The sequence below is a fragment of the Narcine bancroftii genome, chromosome 6 (assembly GCF_036971445.1).
Source record: "Narcine bancroftii isolate sNarBan1 chromosome 6, sNarBan1.hap1, whole genome shotgun sequence".
Taxonomy (NCBI): Eukaryota; Metazoa; Chordata; class Chondrichthyes; order Torpediniformes; family Narcinidae; genus Narcine; species Narcine bancroftii.
In genome coordinates, this window is record NC_091474.1 from 228466838 (window position 1) to 228488496 (window position 21659).

The 21659-nt window shown below is 47.4% G+C and overlaps 1 protein-coding gene across 2 annotated transcripts in view; it reads right to left on the reverse strand.

The window, feature by feature from the left end:
• Nucleotides 1–14270: 14270 nt before the first annotated feature.
• Nucleotides 14271–21659, reverse strand: part of LOC138735548 (probable G-protein coupled receptor 139) — a 77341-nt gene continuing 69952 nt past the window's right edge. For both annotated transcript variants that reach the window (XM_069883574.1, XM_069883575.1), the window contains one exon: nt 14271–16544. In XM_069883574.1, the coding sequence (XP_069739675.1) occupies nt 15568–16544 (977 nt within the window). In that variant the 3' untranslated portion in view covers nt 14271–15567. The remainder of the gene's footprint in view (nt 16545–21659) is intronic.

A 21659-nucleotide genomic window follows, 5' to 3' on the forward strand; every position in this document is an offset into this window, starting at 1 on the left:
AATTTGACACCTACATTCCAAGTTGGTTCTGTCTGCCCATCTTCTCCTTCTTGTTTGGTTCCACCCATCACCAACAAGCAGGAAGGGTCCTTGCAAAGAATTGCAAAACATTATTCACATTATTAAACACATTATTCTAAAATCCGAAAAAAATCCAAAATCAGAAACACTCTGGTCCCATGCATTTCGGATAAGGGTACTCAACCTGTACAAACAAACATATGATACACTTCAATTTTTGTCTGCTGTAAGGCAAATAAAAGCCCCTTTTCCACTGGCACCCTGTCCCAGGAGTTAACTGGGAATTTACTGAGGCAGGGTCCAATGGAAAAGGAACACTGTCCGAACGCTGGGGTCAAATGATGTCATTTCATGCTGGGGATTAACTCCCTTTACCCTTACTCCTATCCCCGGCGTTTGCTGACGCCGGGATGCTGATAAAACCAGTGGAAAAGGGACAGCAGAAAGTCACCCGTTTCCATTTGAAGGTAGAACACTCTGATCCCCAGGGATGAATGTGTTCAGTTGAAAAGCAATTAGTGTCCCAGTTAAGGGTGGCCCCAGCGAAATGGCACAAAGGGCTTCCTATCCTGGGACACTGCAAGCCCAATTAACTGGGATGCCAGTGGAAAAGGGGCTTGAGAGTTGCCATGAGCACCTAACAATAGGAGAAAGAGAAACAAGAATCCCTTCAGAGACTCTGAGTGTCCATGGATTTATCTCCTGCACTCCCGCAGACTATTGGCAACCTGAGCTCCAGATTCAAACCTCCAACACTATCAGGAAGCCTTCAGCGCCCGAGGCCCTTCAGGAACCCTTCTTGCCCTCAGCACCCTCTCGAATCCTGGCTCCGGTGACTGGTTCCCGGTGCAATGGTCAGAATTTTCCACCTGCTTCAAAGGGCCATCCATCATTCTGGTGCCCAAGAGCAAGGTGACCTGCCTCAGTGACTGCCAGCTGGTGGGAGAGGCTGGCAGGTGACAAGAAAAAGGTTCAGTTATTGTGGGCAGTCGGCCATCCATCAGTCAGCCATGGGTTTCATACCCTGCTTTGCCCTGCCCCTCAGTGGACAACCTTGGAATTACAGGCTCATTGTTGACGGTGAAAAACAAGTTCTTGTGGCGGCTCACCACAAGGCAGGCGAACCGGTGGGGCAGCTGGCCAAAATGGTGCCGTCGGGGTTTCTCTTTCTTCCAGCACAGGGCTCAGAAACCCACGCTGGGGGACCACATGATGCCCTGGTGACATCAGCGCCCTCCAGTGCTGTTCTCAGCCAGGTCCGGACTGAGAGTATAAGTACAGCCCAGCAGCCTGCAATAAACCAGTCTGCTCACTGAGCTCAACCCGTCTGGTTGTGTGTGTTATTGCAGGAGCAGTGTAGCTGCCGCTACAATTGGTGACCCCGATTGGTTCAAACGTCTTTGAAACCATCATGAGCGAGCCTGGGATCAGCGCTATAGGGGTGAAACTGCCTGAATTCTGGGTTCAGGAGCTGGAGACCTGGTTCGGCCACACGGAGGCTCAGTTTCACCTCCGCCACATTTCATCCGACACGACCAAATTCTATATGTGGTTGCTGCCCTGGACCAGGCCACTGCCAGACATGTGCTGCACCTTGTGCAGCACCCACCCACCGAGGACAAAAACGAGACCATCAAGTGAGTGCTTACCGGGTCCCTCAGACTATCCAGACATCAGCGTGCCGATCGGATGCTGCACCTCAACGCCCTGGGGGACCGGTCCCTGATGGAGCTGATGGACGAGATGCTCGCACTCATGGGTGAGAGCTCCAACTGCCCACTCTTTGAGTGCATCTTCTTCCCAGCCTGGACCTGGTTGAGAACTGCGCTGGAGGGCGGCGCTGACGTCACCGGGCGTCACGTGGTCCCCCAGCATGGGTTTCTGAGCCCCGTGCTGGAAGGAAGGGAAACCCCTGACGGCGCCATTTTAGCCGGCTGCCCCACTGGTTCGCCTGGTGAGCCGCCGCAAGAACTTGTTTTTCACTGTCAACAATGATCCTGTAATTCCAAGGTTGGCCACTGAGGGGCAGGGCAGAGCAAGGTATGAAACCCATGGCTGACTGATGGATGGCCGACTGCCCACAATAACTGAACCTTTTTCTTCTCACCCGCCAGCCTCTCCCACCAGCTGGCAGTCATTGAGGCAGGTCACCTTGCTCTTGGGCACCAGAATGATGGATGGCCCTTTGAAGCAGGTGGGAAACTCTGACCACTGCACCGGGAAGATGCCTGGGGACATCTGGCCGCTGTTAATCCAGGAGAGCTTCACCGACCCTTGGAAGGTTTACCAGAAGGCCCAAGAGCTATGGCTCACATAATTCCCGTGGTCCAGCAGGTCATGAGGCATGGGCACGACCACGCCAAGGCTGCCCCTAGCACTGCGGTAGAGCAACCGGCCCCTTCAGGGGCCCCCAAGAACGTAACCAAAGCCACAGCATCTGTTCCAGACCTTTGCTTCTACCACCAGTGCTGGGAAGCCAAGATTCGGAAGTGTCATCAGCCCTGCTCGTTCCAGGGAAACGACCAGGCTGGCTGCTATTAATGGCTGTGGCGACTGGCCAACGACACAGCCTCCTCTAACTGCGGGACTCAGTCAGCGGCCGGCGGTTCCTCATTGACACTGGAGCCCAGATTAGTGTCATCCCGGCCACGGCCGTCGAGTCCAGGAACCGACCTCATGGACTTCCCCTCCATGTGGCCAAAGCAACGGCAATACGGACGTACAGAGACAAGACAGTCCACTTCCAGATCGGCCAACGGAATTTTGCGTGGAGGTTCACCATATCGACCCTCCCAACTGCCATCCTGGGTGCAGACTTCCTCCTCGCACATGGGCTTCTGGTGGGCATTCGAGGTAGGCGCCTGGTGGACGCCCGTACCTTACAGGCCATTCACCTCGACACCTCCTGCTCAGAGCAAACACAAGTAGCCACAATATGCCCAGAGATGAGTTCCAGCAAATCCTGGACGAGTTCCCGACTCTCCTCAAGCCACAGTTCTCTGCTGTCTCGCCGCGCCATGGAGTGTTCCACCACATCCCCACCCAGGGCCCACCAGTTCACGCCAAGGCATGCCGTCTCCCGCCTGACAAGCTCCAGCTAATGAAGGAGGAGTTTTCACACCTGTTGGAGATGGGGATTATTCGGTGGTCCGACAGCCCGTGGGCCTCGCCACTCCACCTGGTCCTGAAAGCCTCTGGCGGCTGGTGTCCCTGCAGAGACTATTGACGGTTCAATGAGGCAACAATTCCTGACCGTTACCCCATCCCTCACATCCAAGACTTTATGGCCAACCTGTATGGTGCGAGGGTTTTCTCCAAGGTTGAACTGGTGTGCGGATATCACCAGATCCCAGTGCACCCTGAGGACATACACAAGACAGCCATCATCACCCCCTTTGGCTCGTTCGAATTTCTGTGCATACTGTTCAGGCTCAAGAATGCCACTCAGACCTAGGTCGAGGTGGGATCATTGGTTACATTTAAGGAAAGACTGGATAGTTACATGGATAGGAGAGGACTGGAGGGGTATGGACCAGGTGCTGGTCAGTGGGACTAGGAGGGTGGGGATTTGTTATGGCATGGTCTAGTAGGGCCGAACTGGCCTGTTCTGTGCTGTAAGTGGTTATATGGTTATATGGTTATATGGTTATTTGGATAACATCCTCATTGCCAGCAAGGACCAGGCACAACACAAGGCCCACCTACGTGCCCTTTTCTCCCGCTGGCCGACTTCAGCCTTACCATCAACCCGGGCAAGTGCCAGTTCGGGAAAGAGTCCATGCAGTTCTTGGGCCATACCATCATGACTGAAGGAACCACGCCCGCCGCTGTGAAGGTCACCGCTATCAAGGAGTTCCCACGCCCGGACAGCCTCAAGGGGCTGCAGGAGTTCGTGGGTATGGTCAACTTTTACAACCGCTTCATCCCGGGAGCTGCGAACATCATGCAGCCGCTATTCACCCTCATCGGGGCCAAACACAAGACGCTCGCTTGGAACCCAGAAGCCTGTACTGCATTCGAGGCCACCAAGGACGCCCTCGCGAAGGCCACCATGCTCACCCACCTGCACACCGACCTGCATATGGCATTCTCTGTCGATGCCTCTGCCACAGCTGATGGTGCCATCCTGGAGCAGCAGGTAAATGGACATTGGAAGCCACTGGCATTCTTCAGTCGCCTGCCGGAACGCAAGTATAGTGCCTTCGACCGCGAATTACTGGGCATGTACCTGGAGGTGCAGCATTTCCGCTATTTTTTGGAGGGGAGGACTTTTACCATCTTCACCAACCACAAACCCCTTACCCAGCCGATTGTGATGGCAAAGGATCCCTGGTCGGACCACCAGCAGCGTCACCTCTCCTTCATGTTGGAGTTTACCACTGACATTCGGCACAAGGCGGGGAAGGACAATATGGTTGCCGATGCACTCTCTCGACTGGCCATCTGCGTGCTGACGCCCAGCCTCGACTTCGACCAGCTTGCTTGGGACCAGGAATCTGATGAGGAGATGAGGGCCTTCAAGACCGCCATCACGGGCCAGCAGTTCCGAGACCCCCCGACTCCGAGCGGCGAAGGCACCATCCTGAGCGATGTCTCTTTGTGCTCCCCGTGGCCAGTGGATCCCCAGCAGTGGCACAGGCAGGTCTTCCGTCACATCCATGACCTTTCACATCCATCCATCAGGTCCACAGTCCGGATGGTGGCAGAACGGTTCATATGGCATGGGCTGCCGAAACAGATCACGGGCTAAGCCAGAACAAGCACCAATTGCCAGATGTCCAAGGTGCACAGGCACACCAGGGTGCCCGTACAGGAGTTTGAGCACGTCCAGGAACGGTTCAGCCACATTCACGTGGACATCGTCGGGCCCTTTCACATTTCCTGGGGAAACCATTACCTGTTTACAGTAGTGGACCGCACCACTCGCTGGCCCGAGGTGATCCCGATGCCAGATGCCTCCACCGACTCCTGTTCCTGAGCACTGTGGCATGGTTGGGTCACCCAGTTCGGTGTCCCGGGTCACTTCACCAGCGATCAGGGCACCCAGTTCACATCTGCGCTCTGGGCACTGCTCGCCAACAGGTTGGGGATCCAGCTGCACCACACCACAGCCTACCACCCACAGGCCAATGGACTGGTCAAATGTCTGCACCACCACCTTAAGTTGGCGCTCATGGCCCGCCTCACCGGTCCTGACTGGGCGGACAAACTGCCTTGGGTGCTCCTGGGCATCTGCTCCACTCCCAAGGAAGATCTGCAGGCGTCATCAGCTGAGCTGGCACTACCTGGTGAGTTTGTCAACGCACCTCACAATCCCCAGCGGTCGCCGCATGAAGTACTTCCTCATCTCATGGCACGCTTGGACTTGTTTGAACCCCCACTGCCGCCCAGGCATGGCACCCACCCGACTCACGTTCCCGGCGAACTGCTTTCCACGGAGTACATTTTCGTTCGATGGGGACCAACTGTGGCACCTTTGCAGCGACCATGCGAGGGGCCATACAGGGTTTTACAGCATTCCAGCACGACGTTCACGCTGGATATTGGCGGCAGGCGGGAGCTGTTTACCATGGATAGGTGAAGCCAGCGCACCTCAATCCCACTGAGCCCGTGGTTGTTGCCCAGCCCAAGAAGCGAGGCTGCCCAGCGAAAAAGGACATTGGCGCCGGTTCTGGGGGGGACTGTGTGGTGGCTCACCACAAGGCAGGTGAACCGGCCCTGCTTGTAAGTCACGTGGCAGGGCCCCCGGCCTAAATGATGCCATCGGGGGTTTCCCTTCCTTCCAGCATGGGGCTCAGAAACCCACGTTGGGGGACCACGTGACACCCGGTTGACATCAGCGCCCTCCAGTGCGTTTCTCAGCCAGGTCCGGCTGGGAGTATAAGTGCAGCCCAGCAGCCTGCAATAAACCAGTCTGCTCACTGAGCTCAACCCGTCTGGTTGTGTGTGTGTTATTGCTACATTCTGCCCATACTTTCTACAAAGCCAAATGTCATGCTGCTTGTACCTGGCATATAATTCACTCCTGGTGGAATATTAATAGTCAGAAAACCAAAAACCTTTCTGATCAGTAAAAAGGTAAGAAATAGGTGTAGGGCCTTGATTTAAGGTGAGAGGTGAACATTTTAAAAGGGTCCCCTTGATGGAGCACATGTGGAATTAGCTGCCTGAGGGAGTGGAGGGAAGCACAATTATAACACTTAAGACAGGTATGTGGATAGGAGAGTTTTAAAGGGATATTGGCCAAACACAGCATGGTGATATGTAATTACATCACATGGTCACCAGGGGTCACCCCGGTGACCTTGTATATAAAGCAGTCCAGAGCTACAGTCTCGCCTTCCAGGTTCGTCTTGCAGGGAGACAAGACCTCTTAGTGTACATATTAGTTTATTAAAGCTGTCTTATACTCGCACTGGTGGTGTGGTTATTTTCAGTACACACAGGCAAATGGCAGACAACATGGACAAGATGGGCTGAAGGGCCTGCTTCTGTGCTGCATTCAGTGGACTGGTTCATTCTTTTGTAAGATCACAATGAAGGAGAGTGTCCCATCCACCAGGTCGTCAGAGCCCTCACTGCTGGTCGTTCTCAGGTGGCTTACAGTTCCCCAGCTGGGGATGACCCCTTCAGTATCAGGTTGCTTGGAACTGCAGGATGAGAACAATGGACAAGCATCACTGCTGTTTAAACAAGGCACTGCACAATCGTTTGACAGGAAACAGGATGCGGTAAACCGTGAGACTACCTGCTAGTGAACGGGGTGAGAGTGGCCCACAGAAATGCAGCATGGAGGCAATCAGCCCCTCAAAAGCAAACTATGCAATCGTTCACATGCTCTCGATGAGGAGTTCATTCACAGGCCAACCAAGTTCAGATGAGTTCCATGTCTCTTACACAAATACCTCTTGGAGCGTAACAGTCATAACATGGGAAACTCTGCTTTGTGTTGGACAACGAGCTAATAACGACGAGTAAGTGTTAAATATCGGACAGGACAAAGATAACTCATCTTAGCATAATGTGGAGTTTTTGTATCCACCGATGATCCTGATAAGGCCTCAGTTCGATGACTCAGCTCAATGAAAGAGCAACTCCCTCCACCATCTCAGGAAACTGTTCACACACACACACACACACACACACACACACACACACACACACACACACACACACACACACACACACACACACACACACACACACACTCACTCATATACATACGCCCCACTGTGGTGCACTACAGTGAGAAAGGTGTATTCTTATACGCTTACACCTGCAGCTGACGTGGACATTTACCCCCTCCATAAATCTTCGTCCGCGAAGCCAAGCCAAAGAAAGAAACAAAATAGTTCACATTATCCTGATTAAAGACAGCCATCACAGTGGTACCTTACTCCCGGCTCTATTGTGCCTCATGTCAGCCCCTCAATGCCTGGTAATGGAAGGACTCTAGACTGTGGTCCCTCAAGCACCAACCCTAAGTTATTTGGTAGCATGGCCAACATTCAGCAGCACCAAGACTCAGGACTAAGTCAGGCAGTACTCCAAGTGCCAGAGAAACTCAGCAGGTCACACAGCATCCCCAGAAAGTAAAAGGCCTGAGCCCTTCCTTAGGAATGTGCAAAATCAGGCCTGACGAAAAAGTTGGGGAGGTATGGAGGAGAGGAGAAGAAAGGGGAGGGGGGAACCACAGACTAATAGGTAAGAAGTAGATACAGGTGAAGTGGGGGGGGGGGGGGGTGTGGAAGAGATAGAGGCTGATAGGGGGAGAGGGGACAGACTGAGAAAGATAGAAGGGGTGGGAGCTGGAGGAAGGGAGTCAGAGGGATGAGGGAAAGAGAGAGACTGGGGAGGGGGGGTTTAAAGGAAGCTGTACGTCGATATTTATGCCGTCTGGTTGGAGACCGCTGAGATGGAATGCAAGGTGTTGTTCCTCCATTTTGTGGGTGGCCTCCATTTGAAAGTACCAGGCCACGGACAGACATGTCAGCGTGGCAATTGTACACAACAGTCTCAGTATCTTCGCTGGCTCCACATGTCTGACTGTCCCCGAAGGGGCCGGCTCGAGTCTTTATACGGGCCGGTGATTGACAGCGACAGGTGGGGCCAGCCTCCTGGGTTGCTTTCCTGCAGGAACAGTGGTTGCCCCCTGCAGTAGGTTGGTGGGAGTATGGCCAGTGTAGTGGTTGTATCACCACATCAATGAACCGATCTCCCAATCTGAGTCTCAGGGCTGTATGTGATGTCAAGTATGTACTCTGACAATAAATCTGAATCTAAACGCTGCTTCATTTGGAAGGACTATTTATGTCCTGACTTCCAAAATCTTGTTTACCCAGTCTCACATTTTGCAAATAAGTTTTAAACTATCTGTAAAGTCTAGTCAAGTTGTGAAGTTGGAAGAGTGATTATACAATCACATTTACAGAATTCTCCAGAAGATGATGGAAGTGTTCTGTTAATGGTTCTCGAATTCCAATGAGTTAGGGTCTCTGCCACTCAGATCCTGACCACAAGGGGGCAACACTGAGGATTGTTAGCAGCTCGGTAGCACTACTCACAGGACCACAGTGGAACTGCAGCTCTTTCACCTGCCTGGAGAGTTCCTCGGGAGTGGAAGTTAATGTGATATTTCTTCTATTTTGATAAAGAAACTTGGATTCTTTATTATCAACTCACGACCTTGTGAGACACATCCATTTTATGCATCTAACATAAGGTTTGGCGCATTCTGTCTGCGATGCCCTCTAGTGGTCAGGAGGATCACTAACTCTCGATCACCACATCCCTTTCCTTAAGATGTTCAATCAAGCAACACTACACGGTAATACAGTAAAATTAAACACAAGCTGAAAGACAAACATCAAACAACACAAATTTTTTAAGTGTGCAGTTCTTTTTCTTTTAGAGATTCAGCCTGTCAGGTGCTTTGATTATGCCTGTGGATTTTCTCAACACAGGTGCATGTGCCAGCTCCACTGGTCCACTACTGTCTGGCACTGGTGGTGTTTCCTTTGTTGCTGCACAGGCTGGATCATCTGCATTTGTCTGTTCCTGCAGTGCCCCTTGCGCTTTCAGCAAGCTCTTTTGATTCCTCCTCAGTATTTGAGCCTCCTCTGTTCTGAGACAGTGAAGGATTTTGGATTTACTTCCTCTGGAACAGTGGCCTTCTTGTCCCAGGTTTTGGAACCTCTGAGTCTCACTGTGTTGTGTTGTGCCAGTGGCCCTGAGCTTCTTGCTGACTTGTCATAGTTTGCTTTTTGTCTCCATTGCAGATACTTTTGATTCTGTTTGACATCTCTGCTCTTGTTTGGGTCTGCAGAGTAGGGATGTCCCATCAGGAGTTCAGCAGGTGACATGCCATGTTCAAGTGCTGAAGTTCAGTAACTCAACAGAGCTAGATACGGATCAGAGCCACTGTCTAGTGCTTTCTTGAGCAGCGGTTTCTCCTTTCCATCCGCTTCCTAGGTATAAAGGGGCTCGCGTGATCTTCCAGTTCCCACCGCTTTCAGCTGCGGTGGTGGAAAGAACCAGCGAGGAGGACACAGACAGAGAGAATGGGATTCACCAAGGCTGAGAACCCAGGGCTGAAGAAGTCAGTGGGTCATGACGGAAGGGACAGCGGAGCGGACAAGGCGACTGGGAGCAGGAGGAAGCAGCACTGACTGCTCCCGGGGGGGGGGGGGGGGGGACGGAGGGGAGGGGGTGTGGCACCACCCACTTTGGGAATGACTGCTGTAGACCATTTGAGGAATTCCATGTCTTGCAAAGATCGATTGACGTATCTGATCACGCAAGCTGCAGTCACGTTGGGAAGCAGTGTCAGCTCAGGATAGTTCAATAGATAGTCAATAGCCACAGGTAATTCTTTCCACCCAGGTGGAACAGATCAGTCCCAACTTTCGGCCATGGCTCTTCTGGTGTGTCAGTTATAGTCATGGGTTCCTTTTCCTGCTTTGCATGATGATTCAGACAGGGCTTACATCTTGAGTCCATCCTGTCACCGTTTCTCTTTGGCCAATAAACAGCAGTTCTGGCCCTCCTCTTGCATTTTTCCATTCCCAGGTGTCCCTTATGCACCCTTTTCAGCATCTCTTGTCACAGCGATTGAGGTATGATGATTCTGCTCTATCTGAGTAGATGCCCATCGACAACACTCAGCTCAGCTCTGATGTTGTAGTGTGGCTGACATTCACCTCTAGACCATCCTTCATTCAGATTCTTGATGACCTTCTGTAGGACTGTGTCCTTTTCTGTTTCAGCTGTGATCTGCTTGGGTTTCATGTCAGATGTGGAAAAGATTCAGTGATCAGGTTCACATGGAGATTCACATCTGTCTCTGTGGAACTCTCATTGTGTGCTTCACTCTGCATCATTGCCCTGGATAACGCATCAGCCAACACAATAAGTTTCCCTGGTGTGTACAACAATTCCAAGTCATAATGTTGTAGCCTCATCATCAGTCTTTGGATTCATAGCAACATTTCACTGAAGTTTTTCTTGATTATCGCTATTAATGGGTTGTGGTCTGTTTCTGCCATGAATGTTGGTAGATCAAACACATAGCTGTGGAATTTCTGGCACTCTTTTTCTATCTGCGCATATTAACCTTCAGATGTGGTCATTGTCCTTGATCCTTGATGTGTTTGCAACTGGCATCCAATCTTCTCCCACAGCCTGAAGTAGTATGGCACCAATTCCATCTTTTGAAGGATAAGTGGATATTTTCGTCCATCTGGATGGGTCAAAGAACATCAAAAGCACCAGATCTGTAGTTAGAATGGTCTTCAGTCCATTCTTCCTTGTGGTTGGCTGTCCACTTGAATTCACATTTGTCCTGTAACAACTTCCTCAGGTACATTGTTTTGGAAGATGGGTTTGGAATGAATTTCCCAATAAAATTGAAAATTCCCAGCACTCTCAATATGCCTTTTCTGTCTGTGGGTCTGGGCATCTCTAAAATTGTTTTCACTTGCTCTTGTCTGGCTCCACACCTGCTTCCAACAGCTTATCTCCCAGAAAGGTGATTTCCTTCACATCAAACTGACATTTTCCTCTGTTTAACTTTAATCCATACTTCTAGATGTGTTGTAGCATCCTGTGTGAATCCCTATAGGATCATGTCATTCATGTACACACATACCCCATTTATGCCTTCTGTGATGTGCTCCATTGTCCTGCAGAACACTTCCAGAACTGAGGAGATTCCAAAAGGCATCCTCAGACAGGAGTATCGGCCAAACGATGTACTAAATGTACAGTATTTTGTGCTATCTTCATGCAGTTTTGTTTGCCAGAAGCCCTGGGATGCATCCAATTTAGTGAAAAAATTTTGCACCGGCCGTCTCACTTGTAATTTCAACCCTTGTTGGAATCTGATAATGTCCCCTCTTTATATTGGCATTCAGGACTTTTAGGTCCACGCACACGCATGGTAGGTCACCGTTATTCTTTTTGACACACACCATTGAATTCACCCATTCTGTGGGCTCCTCCACTCTCTTTATGACCCCCTAGTGATGTCATTTGGTTGAGTTCCTGTTTGAGCTATTCTTTTAGTGGTGCTGGAACCCACCTAGGGCATGAACTACTGGCTGAGCATCCTCCTTTAACTGTTTCTTATAGGTGAATGGTAGAACTCCAAACCCCTTGAAGATGTCTGGGAATTGATCCAGTATTTCCTCTACACTGTTCTGAGCATGGCCTCTGTTAATGCAATACACCCTCTTGACTAGACCCAAATTTTCACAGGCTTTGTCACCAAGCTGTCATGCCAATCTGGGACTACTGCAAACATGAGCCAATGCTCTTTACCTTTACCTTTCACCTTGAGTGTATATGTGCCTTTTGTGTCAATGCGCTGTCCATTGTAGGCTTTAAACTTTACACTCACAGATTAAATTGGCCTTTGCTCCTGTGTCCAGCTTGAAAAGAATATCAGCTCCATCTGCATACAATGGCATCATCCACTTTGTCCTGTTCAACTCTGTTCACTCTTGGCTGTTCAGTGTCAGTTGGTTTGAAACCTTCCAGCGCTACCATGCCCACAAAAAATGTATCACTGAGGCCTGATTCTTCTATGGTGCACGTTTTCATTTCTGTTTTGTTTCCCTTTGGAAAAACATTGCTTTATCTAGTGATTCTGCACTTTGCACTTATTACAGACTTTTCCATCGGCTGGGCATTGTTTTGGTAGATGTTGAGCACCACGTTGTTTACAATTGACTATCTCTCTGTCTTTTTGTTGTTTCCTGTGTCTCATTCTCTATTTATGTGTTCATCCAGACACTGTGGCTATGGCTGTGCCTTCATTTTCACCGGCCCTTGGACTCTCACCAAACGTTTTTCGCCTGATGTTTCTTCTATTATGATAAAGAAACTTGGGTTTTTTGTATTACTTATATTTTATTATCATCAACTTACAACTTTGTGGTTCACATCCATTTCATGCATCTAACCCAAAGTGGGACATTCCATCTCCAATGCCCTCTAGTGTTCAGGAGGATCACCAACTCCCAATCACCTCAGTTAATCCACAATTTGTTTTAATGACAGGTTAACATTTATTTCACTTAAGGGTGGAATGCAGGAACTTTAACAGAAATGAGTGTGTGACCTCTTGCCATGTATTCTTCACTGGAATCTCGTAGCGACCCCACTGAGTTTCCATATGAACATCAGCATCTCTGGTCACAAGCTAGGTGTTGTGTTGGGAAGAATATCAAGTTTTTGGTGGGTACACAGAGAGATGCGTTTGGACATGTGTTACAATGACATGTAACTTTAATTTACACACGGGAGACAAACATGGGAAAACATTAAATGGTATTCGATTACTATTTCACTTAAGCAACAATATAGACATTCACCTTGGACCTAGGTTGGACTCCGACAATAGTGAACCTATACTTGACATACTCACACTTGAGTACACACACTGCAGACAGTGACTCTTACATACACCCTGTTCCTTGTTGCTCTCTGCAAGTATTGATCTATCGCAATATTACAGCTCAGGTTCAGTGCAGTGCACACCTTTCCCACAACACTTCCAGCGATGTCCACAGTAGCGTCCTGGTGTGGAGCGAAGTCTGGGGCTTGGATCACGAGGCAGAGAGAAAGAAATGTGCTATGCATCAATGTTTTATACAGTTTTGATCTGGACATCTAGCCAATAATGACCCCAGGTGATTTAAATTAGCTAACGGCAAGGTATGCACTAATGGGTGGTCTGAGTCCAACCTTGATTGACAGGTGATGGTACTTCCATATAAGTTTCAGATGGGGAGGACACGTGACCACCCACAATATACACATTCCTGACAGGCAGTAAGGCCATGTTTCCCCCACACACAACACTAGATCACTGACCTGAAATGCTAACTCCACAGACGCTGCCCAACTTGCTGAGTTTCTCCAGCACCTTCTGTTTTTATTTCAATAATATTAATGCAGCATTTCCTTCTTCATTTTATGCAGTTACCTCTACCTTGCCTGTGGCTCAGTGATATCTCTTGAGTCTGAAGGATATAGGTTTAAGCCAGAGCAGGGGTGCATCTACGCAAAATAGTGCCTATGGCAGGGGTGGCCAATGCTTCAAAATAAATGGCGACAAGGAGGTCTCTCAAGAGCTGGCCTTGGTGGCCGCCATGTTGTATTTGGCGTTATACAAGTTGAGAGCGAATGCTAGGACAAGGAAGGAGGATGAGTGGATTGAGCATAGAAGAAACAGGGTTTCGGCAATGGCAACACGGGAGGGGGGTCCTCAAGTGGCGCCCCCTTCAAATGGCACCCCCCTTCAAGTGGCACCCCCTTCAAATGGCACCCCCTTCGAGTGGCAACCTCTTCAAGTGGTGCCCCCTTCAAATGGCGCGCCTTTTCAAATGGAACGCCCCTTCTAGTGGAACCCCCAGCATGTGTCATGCCTCCCATACCCTAGATTCCCTAGAGATACCCTAGAGATAGACTCAGAAAACCCAGGCGGCGTCTCCAGCGCAAAAGTAAATACAGGTCGTGTGGAAACAAGGGCTGCCCTGAAGGAGAACTGGGAACTGCTTACTGTTACCCCGGCCTCTGATACTCAGCCAATGGGATCTTCTCTGCATACACTGGTTTCCACTCATCCAACAACAACCTACTTCAAATAACTTTGCTGGCTGTTACAGTCTAAGAAACAACTATAGTCGTTGGCTGGGTGTGTCCCCGAAATCATGGCACCTGGTTAAAAATGAATCAAGCTCAGAAAGTTCAGGTTCAAGTTCCTTTATTGTCCTGTATGTAACACACATTTGTTTCCTTTTTTTTTGCCCACAGAGGCACCTCTAGCCCAGTGCTCCTTCCGAGAAGAGAAAGAGAACCAGAAGAGAGCTGGAGACGATCAGCAATGATCAAATTCTCGCTGCAGGCAGTTAAGGAAAGAAGTGACTAAATACTACAACTCAAGAAAAAGGAGTTGATTGAAGCTTGGAAGTAGGGTGTTTGGGCCAATAAATAACAGTGATGTGGCCTGGGGAGTTAATGTATTGAGGAAATTCCCCTGACTGGCAACAGCATCACTCCTCTCTACTTCAGATTTCAGTGCATTTTTTGGTTTTTATGTAAAATAAAATCGTATCGCCTGCTGTTTGCTCAGGTTCGGAAGCACGAGAAAGCATGCGGTGCAGTTGGCCGAGTTTCTGCCAAACAGGCAAAGGAATTACTGGACCCCACCATCTGCAGACCTTCGTGTCCAACTCCCGTTTTAAGCCATGCCCTTCACCACTACCAGTGTAGCTCCAGTGTGCTTTTGCTCAACTTCAGCAGGTTCTCAAGATCTGGAAAACCATGTCCCACCCAAAACAACAAACTCACAGCCTGTGGGTTTTTTTTTCTTAAAGCAGAAATTTATGTGCAAGTCTGGAGTCAGTGTCATTGTTTTCCCATTGGACATGCTTCATTGTTAGAATATTTCCATATCCCTGCATAGCAAACCTAATTGTCCTAGAGAAGGTAGTGGTGATCCGCCCCCTCGAACTGCTTCAGTTCTGCTGGCGAAGCTACCTCCACAGTTGGAATGGACAGGAACTCCCAGGATTGGGGTCTAGAGTGGGGAAGAGCCAGCCCTCTACCTCCAGGTCAAGAGAGTGGGTGGCCTGGAGGGGAATCTGCAGGTAGTGGTGCTCCCAAGCACTTGCTGCGATTATCCATCTGAAAGAGTGGAGGAGGAGGGTTCACAAGATGCTGTCAGAGAAACCTGGGCAAGTAACTGCAGGATGTTTCATTTTGTTGCAGGTCCACACTGCAGTCAGTGCGGCCCATGGTGAAGGGAATGAAGTGGAATGGGTGGGAGACCAAGCGAACAGGCTGTTTTGTTCCTGGGTGGTGTTGAGCTTCTTCAGAGTTGCTGGAACCGTACTCATACAGGCAGGGGGAAGTATTCCGTCACCCTCCTGACTTCTGTCTTGTCAATGGAGAAGATCCATTGGGGTGTCAGGAGTTGAGATACCTGCCTCTAGATACTCAGTCCCTGAGCAGTGTCGGTCAGTCTTTAGTCAGTGGTGAACCCTAGGATCCAGCAGTGATGACAGGATGTAGCACAGAGGTGAACTGGAGGTTGTAGACCTTCAGTGGGTTGTTGGAAGTGGGGGTATCTGATGTTCGAGTCCTGCAGGTCAGCACCAGAAATAATTCCCGGCGGAAAGGCTTGCTGACAACGCAGTAGAGGAGGAAATTAATGGCGGAGTTGAGCCACTGCAGCATAATGGCAATGTCAGCGAAGATGTTGATAAGCTGGCTGTAGTCATCGCGATCGTGCTCTGGCCGGTTGTAGGCCGTTCTCAGGATGCAGTAGGTGACAAAGCGAGGGAGGGTGAGCAGTACGAAGGTGAAAGAGATGGTGAAGAGGATGAGGATCGACTTCCTCATCAGGGCCCGGGTGGTGACGCCATTTATTGACTTCAGCTGCTCCTGGGTGAACATCTTGGAGGCTGCGTAAAGCTGGTGGCCAATGAGGACGTTGAAGAGGATGAGGAGGACGTAGGGGATTCCTCCCGAGACCAGGGTGTGAAACCAAACCACAGCAGTGGAAAAGAAACTGCGGTTGTAAACACAGACGTGGACCTGCTCGGTCTGGTTGGGCAGGGTGGAGTTTTGCAGCTTGGAGCCATAGATCCAGTAGGCTGGGATAGCCACCAAGTGGGAGACAAGGGCGATGCTCAGAATGACCCCGACGGTAACTCTGGTCTGGGAGCAGGGCTGCCTGGGTCGGGTTCTGCTGAGCACCAGGTAACGTTCCAAGGTGAAGACGATGACGATCCACGTGGAAGTGAAGACAGAGCCGAACTCGAGCACCGTGAGCAACTCGCACCAGGGTGAGCTGGACCAGAAGGGGTTGGGGTCCCACCACAGCAGGCTCAGGTCGATCAGTGAGCCCCAGAACAGGCACAGTGTGTCTGCGATGGCCAGGGAAATCAGGTAGAGCCTGGCAATGGTGGACATCCCACAGCGTCGACTGTAGATGGTGTAGGCAGTGAGGAGGTTGGCTGCGGTGAAACAGAGAATACACAATGTTAGGCATCTTGCAGCCACACAGATTCAATAAACATCCAGCCACTATCATAAAACAAGGGGGCGTGGCAAGATGGCGTAAGGATCAGACGTGCCTTCCAGTCCTCTCCTGACTCTATCTTATTGTCTAGAAATGCCCGTCAAAATTCTTTAAAAGTTTAGATAACTTCAGTGCTGTTAATTTAACTTCTGATGGTACAATTGGTGAAAAAGAGCAAAAAAAAAACGACAACAGATCATCAAAAAACTACATTTTCCATAAGTTCAAGTTTTGGAGCCTACCTACAGAAAAAACATCGGGACTCAGCCTGAAATGGATCCCAGGAGAGAGGTACAGCTTTCGGATGTAGAGATCAATGTTACATCGGTAGAGCCCCCTAAAGAGGGCGCCAAACAGCCTTTAGAACAAAGAGTTACTCAGGTTCGCACATGTGCAGTAGCATCTGACGGCAATGTTATGAATGAACCACTTGTAGTAACATCAGTTGAAGTACCGGCTGGGGAAGGACATTTGTCAACTGTAGCGGTGGCACTGCAAACTGCACCTCTTGAGATAAAAGAACCTATACAACTTGATGTACTGGGAGAAATTAATACACTATGGACTGGGGAAAATCCCGGCCAGCGTCCTCCAGTCACTGCTGGAAAGGCTGTGGCTGGGGTTTCCACACACAGTTATACTACAAGGAAGGCAACTAGAATGAAGGAAGCAACAGAAGACCCTTTGGTTATGCAGAAGAAGCAGGAATCTGTTGAGCCAGAATTTCTTCCAATTGAAAAGATTCTTGTGAATCTTGAATCTAAATTATCTTATACAATGCAGGGATTATCTAAGATTATGACTGAACTTGGTACTAGGTTCAATACTCTGATGGAAATAAATTCTCAACAAATGGCTGAGTTTGGAGCTTTTAAGCTTGAAGTGAGAGATAAATTTAATTCGTGTGAAGAAGATATAGACGAAATATGAGATCAAGTTTCAGATGTGACCAAAATGGTCGAAGACTTACAAATTCAAAATAAAAATTTGGTGAAAAAGATTGATTATTTGGAAAACCAATTCAGACGGAACAATATAAAGATTATTGGTTTGCCGGAAGGAATGGAGGGACCAGACCCAAGAAAATTTTTTACTGAATGGATTCCGCAGGTGCTGGGTCAAGAACATTTCCCGGAAGGTATAAAACTGGAACGTGCTCACAGAGCCTTGCGTAGAAGACCTATTTCAGGTCAAAGTCCAAGACCTGTTTTGGTTCGTTGCTTGAATTATTACGACAGAGAAATAATTTTACGAGTGGCTATTAGAAATGCACAACAGAGAAAATCACCCTTGATGATTCAAAATAATCGAGTTTTCTTCTATGCGGATTTGAGTCAAGAAGTTATGTTCCAACGACGGGAATTCAACCCTGCTAAAGAGTTGTTGTGGAAGAAAGGTTATAAGGCAACCTTTAGATATCCAGCTGTTTTAAAGGTTTTTCAAGATGGTTACCAACCAAAGTTCTTTGATTCTCCAAAGGAAGCTATAGCATTTGCTCAAGAGCTACCAATCACTGTTTCAACAGAGACATAGTCCGCCGCAATCTCCAAGGAGACAAGAGATGAAAGAAAAGAGCCGTGCTCCAAGAAGGAATGGTCGTAACGGTGACTCGGCAGTTGGAGCTGATTAAAAGAAGAGTTGTCCTTTTTTCTTTTCTAATGCTTTTTTTTTAAAAAAGGGATATTAAATAATGATGATGTTAGTTTAAGATGAAGTGAGAGTTGGGGGAGAGAACTGGATAGGCACTATTTTCTGAAAGTCATCTGCTACGTGTGAGTTATCTCACACCCATTTTTTTTTGGGAGTTACTGCATTGTGCGGTTTAGATGGGAGGGGGTATTTTTAACCTCCTACCCGTTTTTTTCTTTTTTTTTGTATTATTAGATTAAAGAGTGAAGGGTTTTTTTTTGTTAATATAATTTTTTTTTTCTTTTTCTTTCTCCTTTCCTTTTTTTTCTCTTCTTTCTTTTTTTTTCTTTTTTTTGTTGTATTAAGAGAGGGTAAGGGGGTAAGAGTTTGGGTTTTTTTTTTCCTAATTGTTGTAAGACATGTTGAAATTTAAATTTGCTTCTCTTAATGTTCAGGGTTTGAATAATCCTATAAAGCGTAAGAAAGTACTTGCTTATTTAAAAAAAATTAAAGTAGATGTGGCCTTTTTACAGGAAACTCATTTGACGGATAAAGAACACTTGAAACTTAAGCGGGACTGGGTTGGACAAGTCTTCTATTCTTCATTTAATTCAAAGGCAAAAGGAATTGCGGTTTTGGTACATAAGAATTTACCGTTTCAATTGCAAGATGAGGAGAAAAATGGAGGAAGACTACTTAAGTTGAATTGTATGATTTCTAATGAAGCCTGGACTTTGATTGATGTTTATGCTCCAAATGTTGAAGACACTGCTTTTATTACAGAAATATCTTTATTATTGGGACAAGCTAATTCCAATGTGATGATTGGGGGGGATTTAAATATGGTATTAGAACCGTTATTGGATAAGTATCTTGGTGTGAGCAAGACACAAGAGAAACTTGTCCGTGAACTACTCTTTGCAGATGATGCCGCTTTAGTTGCCCATTCAGAGCCAGCTCTTCAGCGCTTGACGTCCTGCTTTGCGGAAACTGCCAAAATGTTTGGCCTGGAAGTCAGCCTGAAGAAAACTGAGGTCCTCCATCAGCCAGCTCCCCACCATGACTACCAGCCCCCCCACATCTCCATCGGGCACACAAAACTCAAAACGGTCAACCAGTTTACCTATCTCGGCTGCACCATTTCATCAGATGCAAGGATCGACAATGAGATAGACAACAGACTCGCCAAGGCAAATAGCGCCTTTGGAAGACTACACAAAAGAGTCTGGAAAAACAACCAACTGAAAAACCTCACAAAGATAAGCGTATACAGAGCCGTTGTCATACCCACACTCCTGTTCGGCTCCGAATCATGGGTCCTCTACCGGCACCACCTACGGCTCCTAGAACGCTTCCACCAGCGTTGTCTCCGCTCCATCCTCAACATCCATTGGAGCGCTCACACCCCTAACGTCGAGGTACTCAAGAGGGCAGAGGTCGACAGCATCGAGTCCACGCTGCTGAAGATCCAGCTGCGCTGGATGGGTCACGTCTCCAGAATGGAGGACCATCGCCTTCCCAAGATCGTATTATATGGCGAGCTTTCCACTGGCCACCGTGACAGAGGTGCACCAAAGAAAAGGTACAAGGACTGCCTAAAGAAATCTCTTGGTGCCTGCCACATTGACCACCGCCAGTGGGCTGATAACGCCTCAAACCGTGCATCTTGGCGCCTCACAGTTTGGCGGGCAGCAGCCTCCTTTGAAGAAGACCGCAGAGCCCACCTCACTGACAAAAGGCAAAGGAGGAAAAACCCAACACCCAACCCCAACCAACCAATTTTCCCTTGCAACCGCTGCAATCGTGTCTGCCTGTCCCGCATCGGACTGGTCAGCCACAAACGAGCCTGCAGCTGACGTGGACTTTTTACCCCCTCCATAAATCTTCGTCCGCGAAGCCAAGCCAAAGAAAAGAAGGATAAGTATCCAAAGGTAATTAAGAAATCTAAGATGGCGATACATATGGCTAATATGATGAAAGATTTGAATTTAGTTGATATTTGGCGTAGATTTAACCCTACACAGAAAGACTTTTCTTTTAATTCTTCTCGACATAATTCTTTTTCAAGACTTGATTATTTTTTAATTTCGGCACATTTACAGGATAAGGTTATATCTGTGGATATAAGGTTATATCTGTGGCAAGGTTAGTTTCGGATCATTCATTGTTATTATTGGAATATCAAAGTTCTCAAGTTACACAACATACTTTAAGATGGAGATTTAATGCTATGTTATTACAAAAGCCAGAATTTATTTTTTATTTGAGAAAACAAATTGAGGATTTCATTGCTAATAATGTTCACTCTGTTTCTGATCAGTTTGTTTTGTGGGATGCAATGAAAGCTTTTTTACGAGGTCAAATGATCAGTTATGCTTCTAAACTGAAGAAAGAGAGAGTTAGAGAAATTGAGGATTTGGAGAAGAAAATAACAATCTGTGAAAAAGAATTTCAAAAGAAAGCTACTGAATTCCAAAAGATCCAAATAACTAATTTAAAGTTGAAGTATAATAAGTTCCAGTCATATCGATTTGAATGTTTGTTGAATCGTTCAAAAAATAAATTTTATGAATGGGTTGAGAAAGCTCATAAAGTATTAGCTTGGCAGTTAAAAAAAAGAACAGTTATCTAGGATTATACCAGCTATTAGAAATAAATCGGGTATTACTTTTAGTCAAAAAGAAATTAACGATGAATTTTGTAATTTTTATAAAAAACTTTATTTGATTGAATGTAAAGAGATAAAAGAAGATGCAATAGACTCTTTTTTGAAAAATATTAATTTACCACTGTTATCTCAAGAAGATACACAAGAGTTAGATAAACTTTTTACGGATAGTGAAATTGAAATGGCTATAAAAGATATGCCAAATGGAAAAGCGCCTGGTGGAGATGGTTTTTCTATTGAGTTTTACAAGACTTTTTATGTTGATATATCTTCTTTATTTAAGAATGTAATACAACAACTTTATGATACTTTTCAATTACCTGAGTCTTGTTCTAATGCTATAATTACAGTTATACCAAAAAAAGATAAAGATCCTTTACAGGTAGCTTCTTATCGTCCTATATCTTTGTTAAATGTAGATTATAAAATAGTGGCTAAAGTTATGGCTAATAGGTTGGGTCAGTATTTACCAAAGATAATACATTGTGATCAAACAGGTTTTATAAAAAAATAGGTATGCTTCGGATAATATTCTACGATTAATTACTTTGATAAATAGATCTAAATCTCAGAAGAATTATCCAATGGTGGTTTCATTGGATGCAGAAAAGGCATTCGATAGAGTAGAATGGAAGTTTTTATTTAAAGTACTTGAAAAGTTTTTGTTTGGTCTCTCATTTATTGGTATGATTAGGGCTTTGTATAATGGTCTGAAAGCTAGAGTTGTTACTAATGGTTTGCTTTCAGAATCCT